The sequence below is a fragment of the Carya illinoinensis genome, chromosome 9 (assembly GCF_018687715.1).
Source record: "Carya illinoinensis cultivar Pawnee chromosome 9, C.illinoinensisPawnee_v1, whole genome shotgun sequence".
In the NCBI taxonomy this organism is placed as follows: domain Eukaryota; kingdom Viridiplantae; phylum Streptophyta; class Magnoliopsida; order Fagales; family Juglandaceae; genus Carya; species Carya illinoinensis.
The window spans coordinates 14565692-14572207 of NC_056760.1; the positions used below are offsets into that span (position 1 = coordinate 14565692).

At 39.4% G+C, this 6516-nt stretch overlaps 1 protein-coding gene across 1 annotated transcript; it reads right to left on the bottom strand.

Moving 5' to 3' along the window:
* Positions 1 to 2675: 2675 nt before the first annotated feature.
* Positions 2676 to 5275, bottom strand: LOC122276567 (F-box protein At5g46170-like). The gene is made up of 2 exons (XM_043086391.1): positions 3705 to 5275; positions 2676 to 3131 (listed from the first exon to the last, which is right to left on the bottom strand). The coding sequence occupies exon 1, from the start codon at positions 4893 to 4895 to the stop codon at positions 3726 to 3728; it is 1170 nt and encodes a 389-aa protein (XP_042942325.1). The 5' UTR covers positions 4896 to 5275; the 3' UTR covers positions 2676 to 3131; positions 3705 to 3725.
* Positions 5276 to 6516: the final 1241 nt, after the last annotated feature.

The window sequence follows — 6516 nt, forward strand, 5'->3', positions numbered from 1 at the left end:
TTGCAAATCAAAAACTTGATTTCAAAGGTGTGGGCATGGAACCACATTGAGGAAGCAGAAGATCTATATCGATGGTTTGTGGGTTCTAATTAGTTTGGACTAACAGATTTTTCTTGTTGCAAGTCTTTGGAACAGATGACCTAGGCTCCACGTATGTTGCTATAAAATAGAGGAATTGACTAACACGTTACTGACGTTAGCATTTCTTGGCGAGAAATACTTAACATAGAAAGAACTGAATTCATACGAGAACTTTTAAAATTTGATGGCTCGGATTTCTTCAATACAAAAAAATACGATCAATATTATTAAAATGAAGATATATTAGTGTGGATGGACCATGGTTTTTTTTTTTAAATAATAATAATAATAATAATTAATTAACACGTACAAAACAGGAAAATTGCGTCAAAACCAAGCAAACATAACCCCTTTGCCTTTTTAGGCGATATCTTTCTTCCAACATGACATCAAAATCAAGTTGCTCTGAAGAAGGATATGAAAGGTAAGTTTGAATTTTATTTTGAGTTAATATGAAGATGAAACTTGTATATACAGGTTGGAACAGAAATCTTCTCAAATCATTTCATGGAATTGGATGGTTTAATTTTAGTGAAGAATAAACATATTATATGAATTTACAATATTTAAATCATTGAGCTCCTTTCCCATCTTGAAGTTTGTAAGAGTGGCTTAAAAGTGAGAGAAACACCCACTTGAAATATCTGAAAAACATGTAGGAGGAGCAGGGTAAAGCAATCATCAGGGATCTGGCGAACAAAATGATGTGCATATTTCCCGAACTTGATTGCAAATGCTTTGCTGTTTACCAAAAAAGAAAGAAAACAAAAGGGAGAAAAAGAAAGGGACAAAGTGCTCTTTGATATTATATTATATTTCCAACTAGTTTATATTCACAACCATTGCCGGCATATGGAAAGACCCGTGGGGGCTTTTACACCATTTGTTTATTTCTTACCTGATTCCATTTGTCCATATATTATGGGAATAAAGCCTAAAAAGGTGGTGTCAGTCATATCTTCAATTATAATAAGAATTGCGTTTACTTTTGCCTATTCCCGCTTGCAGATCAACGTAAACAAATTGATTTAAAAGAAGGAAAAATATAGTTGTAAGTATAATTATATATTAATCTGTATATTAATATAATGTAACTGGTCAAAAAGTAAATTTGATTGAAAATAGTATTAATTTAAACTTTAAGTATGAATAAATCAGTATTGATATACACATTAATACGCAACTATGCTTATATGTAACAAAACTCTTAAAAGAACTTGAAATCGGCAGAAACTGGAAAAGAACTGTTTCATGGAGTGCATGCATTGTGCTTGAGCAGTTGAGCTTGTGTCCAACCTTCTCATTTCACGTGGATTTTGAGCGATGCGAAGCTAAGAAACCTCATGTCACAAACGGGCAACCTCAAGCAGGACCAGCTTAACCAATTAAATGATAAATTATGAGTAAAAAAATAAAAAAAAAATAAAAGCCTAAAAACCTGGAAACAGCGTTATCGCCATCACTATCAACTATAATGCCATTAGCTAGCTAGGCTATTTCGACAAGACAAAAGTAAAAAGCAAAATAATATTATGAAAGTATAAAATAAAATTATTGCCCACCACCCTATTCACACACCCTCTCTCTCTCTCTCTCTCTCTCTCTCTCTCTCTCTCATTTGATTATGCTACTAGTTGCTTCTGGAACTAAATCGAAGTTCTTGTGCATGGCTGCTGGTTGTTGCTTAACATCCATCTCTCCCTTCATTGAAATTAATTTAAGCAATTATTGCTAAATTGTTGCTATTATTGAGGACTATCGACCTAGGCTGGAAAATATCAAATTGCTGGCTTTTAAGACCCTCTAATAATTATTCTGTTAACGTTGAAGATACATTCAGGAAACCTCCAATCACAGGCTTCAAAAGTCTCTCTCGTAGTTGTATATTTGCCGCGTTCATCTTGCCAACGAAAAATAACAATAACTCTGGTTTCATCAGGCGCGATAGCCGATGCAAAAGCTATTTAATAACCAGCAATGCTGTTCTTCGTTCTAAACCTTATAATATCTAGTCACATTTGTTGTTATGATATATTTCAAACAGCTGTGTAAGTAAATCAAAACCTCAAGACCTCCTCACAAACTAATGAATGATGTTTTAAATTTATTTATTTTTATGGATATAATGGGTCCAATATAAGTGTATTGACACGCCGACTCAAAAATAGCAAAGCTCGTCACCTATAAAGTTCCCCACCAGCAATTACCATCATCTAAGGCAGTGTCGGTTTCGTCAAAGCACGCAACTCCAACTTTTACTTGGTAAAGTTTTTATTGGGGTCCATCTCACACCATAACCAGGAAACGCTTGAACTAAATACTTGCTGATTTTGTTAAGGATGACATGCAATTTTATGCATATACAAAGACAGACAGACAAGCTTATGACTTCACAGTGGGGTAATCAATAACCCAAAAAGACGATTTTTGCAGAGAACTCTAAGAAAACGAAAAACACAATAACCATTCATACAAGAGAAAGTATCGATGTCTACACTAAATCCTCCTTTACCTCACCATACAAGACCTGATTACTCTCCCAACTCTACACTAAGTTGATGTAGTCCAATTAAGTACCCCATTAGCAATTATCATTAAAAAGGAACCAGAGAAGCCCATATGCCATTTTACCATTGCTACTACGAGTGAATTAACACAGATCATTTGAAGCAAAATGATCGTACATTTCTGTATAAGATAAGCATACCACAGTCGAGCCTACTATATTCACATATAGAGACAGTTAAAGAAAGTAAATGACTACAAACTGAAAGGTCTTACAACGTCATTCTAGTTGCACGTGTGCAGTCTTAAAAGCATATGCCTTAGGCCTTTGACTTAAAACAACCAGCAGATGCATTTCCACCATCAATTCAGGCATGGCAGTAGAGAGACTAGCATTGCATACATGTGTTTCTGTGGCAGTCCAAAGCAGGATTTGGCTTGGCACCCAACTTGAGATCCTCACAAAGCAGAATTGAGTCTTCTAATTCTCTGATTGCCAAAATTATGTAAATTCCATTTTCACCACTTGAAGGATAGCGCTTTCCCTGGAAAACCCCAATCCAAAGTAAGAGAACCGCACAAAATAAGAAAGATATGAGAAACAAAAATTCAAAACAGAAAACAATGCACGGAAACTGCACTAAGTCTTCCCAACATGAGGTGAAAGGGATTCAATAATCAGTTTTCTTTCCACAAGGTCACAATTAATTAATCGACACGTTTTATGATGCCTTTCATTTTATCGCATCCAATACAATTCTGTTTTCTGATTCTCCATCTCATATAAACAATCAAGCACCTAGCTTACTCGAATCATTGAGTTCTCCATATAACCACAACATACTAGAAGCTTAACAAAATTATAGTGCCCAAACCTTAGGAATCCTTAATTGTTAAATTATGCATCACATTGAAAACAAGACAGTATTAGTTAAAACATGTTACATAACATAAACTCTGATTGTTTCCTACAGAATTCCTTCTGGTGGGTAAGGTAAAACTTCTCTTCTGATCGTTCAAACCCAATTCACACTACACGAAACCAATCAATATGACTTGATTTCGGCGAAAAAGAAACCCAAATATGTCCACTTTTACTAAAAATATGCAACATTTACCTTAGATCCCATCGTTCTCAATCAGAAGGAGTTCATCTCAAGGCAGTAAGTCCGCCGCTTCACCAGCATCTTTGCCGCAGTCCCGTACGGCTCCTCAAAAGCCATCGAAACCCATGACACATCCGACACTTCCTTCCTCGCTATTGACACCGCCGACTGCTCGCTAGGCCGAATCGCCACCAGCGTCGCCCCCTTCAAAACCATTCCACCGGGCAGTTCCAAGTGCGGCGCGTACCAAAGCCGCATGTTAAGCGCAGGCACTTGCGTCCTCTTTGATGCCGACGAGGCCGACAAGGGCTTAACCCTCAGCTCCTCGAGCTGGTCCCTGTTCATACACAACACGCCCTGTCCATCCGCATCGGTCAGCACCAGATTATCCAGAGTTTTGTGCTCCGAAATGATCGGTTGCAGCAAAAAATGCCTCGCCGAGGCCGCGATCAGCGAGCTGATAGTCCAAACGACTCGCAGTTTGAGGCCCCCATTCGTGTAGAACGACTCGGGTATGCTTCCGTTATCTTCCCCTCCTCCTCCATTGTTAGTGGCACAAAACCCATCTGCACCATTGTCGTTCGCACTCTTGGTGGAGTAGACCACCGAAGACGCGCCGAGAATGACGCAGTTGTCGAGAGTGGAACCGAAATCGGCCCTCCACTTCAACAAAACGCCGTCATCGATGCCCAATTCTCCACCGGGAAGCTCGATGCGAAGGAACCGAACCTCGTTGAAGTTCTTGAGGACCTGGGTCGGAGAGTGGTGGGTCACGCCACCTTGGTCGACCTCGCCGTCCTCAGCGAGGAAAAGGGAGGGAGAAGAAGAAGAACCAGAAGAAGACGGTCTCTTGGGGCCGCCTAGGAATTGGGTCAAGAATTGGTAGGGTTTGACGACTGTTCCCAAGAAGACGAAGCGGAAGAGATTGGACAAAGGGTTGCGGGATTTGTCGGAGGAGGAGGAAGGAGAGGAAGAAGAGGAGGAAGGGGAGGAATCGTCGTCGGAGATGACGCAGTCGACGCGGACGACGACGTTTTCGACCTGGGGGACGAGGGAGTGAAAGCGACGCGAGACGACGCAGCAGCGGCCGAGAGCCTTCACGTCTCCGATCTTGTTGAACACGAGGAGGAGGAGGGAGTCGGGTAATTGGTCGAAATGGTCGATAAGCAGGTCTTCCGGTGGAACAGAGGAGAACGGAGACATGGTATATACAGTGAACTTTGGGTTCGGATCTATCTGATGAGAAAGAGAGGAAGAGAAAAAGGGTTAGCTAGAAGATGAGATGTGGGTGTGCGGAAAATGGGTCAGGGTAGATCTGGATGACGATAGAGCATGGGTTCGATTTGAAATTGAGATTTGAGAGAGGTGAGGACAGAGAGAAAGACACACAGAGAGAGATAGGAAGATAAAGCAATTAAATCCAAACCTTTAAATTCGGAGAGAGATTGGAGGGGTGAAGATGGAGGAGGAGCAAGAAACAGACGATCCTCAGAGCGAACAAGAAGACGAGAGGGTTGTTGAAGGGAGAGGCTCTGCGTATTGAGACAGAGCGATAGGATCTTATTGGCGTTAAAGGTGTGTGTATGAATGTGTCGTGTGTGTGCGCGCATGTGTGAGTGAGTTTTTTTTTTTTTTGGGTTGGCTTCTTGCTCTCCGCTCCTTCGTCTTTTTTCGGTTCTTTCTATATTTAATTATTAAAAGTTATATTTATAAAAAACATTTATATAGCATTAGAGAAAAATTAAAAATTAAAATTTTAGAAATTAAATTTTATTTTATAAATAATATAAATAGTGTATTCTACCCATAAATTTATAAATAGAATAACTTTTTAAATATTCATTAACAGTGTATTTTGTATGCCTAATGGTTGGATTTTCAGTGGTATGGGTTTTCGATTTCTTGGACTTGCAATGACAAAGAGAGAGAGTAGAAAAGGGAGGCCATGGGATGGCCGAGAACCCTCTAATGCCTAAGTTAGTGATAGATCTCTTCCATTTCGAAAAATAAGAAATTTAGTAAGTAAAATGCTCGGTATGAGGAGAATTTGGCCAGAGGGAAAACTGATCCTTTTACCTGAAGGTCGATGGACCTTATATATCCAGCCCCAGGAGATAGAAGGTCATACCTTGCAACCTGAGTGGAAGGAAAGTTCCCCCGAAGCTCCCTTCGCCATACTGTCTATAATGCGGTATGACCCTATGAGTTTAGTCATTAATGAGACGTGATTGTCTGTAAACCTATTTAATGCGGCGTACTCTTCTCGTGCTGCTTTGGGATCCCATCCCCTCTTCTGGCATGCTTTTTTTCATTTCCCCTGGTTTGGCTTCCTAGACTCTTTGTGTAACGTCTCATTCTGACCTAAACAAGCACACCCGACTTTCACAGCCCATGGATCCCCTTCGGGTTGCTGGGAGACCTTGCGAGCGAGCCTGCACCAGGTTTATCGAGTCTTCCTGATGCCTAGTCTGGGCCAATCCTCGTGGGCCTGGGCCTTAGGTAATATCTCTCCAACAATATTATTAATTCAGCCATTTTTTTTTTATACTTGTTATTAAATTTCTTTGATCTCTTGTTTAGATAAAAAATAAAATAAATTGATGACAAATTTTGATCCCGTTGCTTATCATGGAATTGCATCCATATTTCATTAGTTATGCTATATAAAATCACTTTAATATTTTGTACATTTCATTTATGTGATTGATCAAAATAATTATTTTATATTAAAAAAATGACGCAGTCAATTATATTAGTGGAGTTTACATAAAATACACAAAATAGCTGCATATAAAGTTTTTGTTTTTTCATTTAGCAACCTGTG

Excerpts from the sequence above, each read along its gene's own strand:
- LOC122276567 (XM_043086391.1), bottom strand. The coding sequence starts at position 4,895 with ATGTCTCCGTTCTCCTCTGTTCCACCGGAAGACCTGCTTATCGACCAT.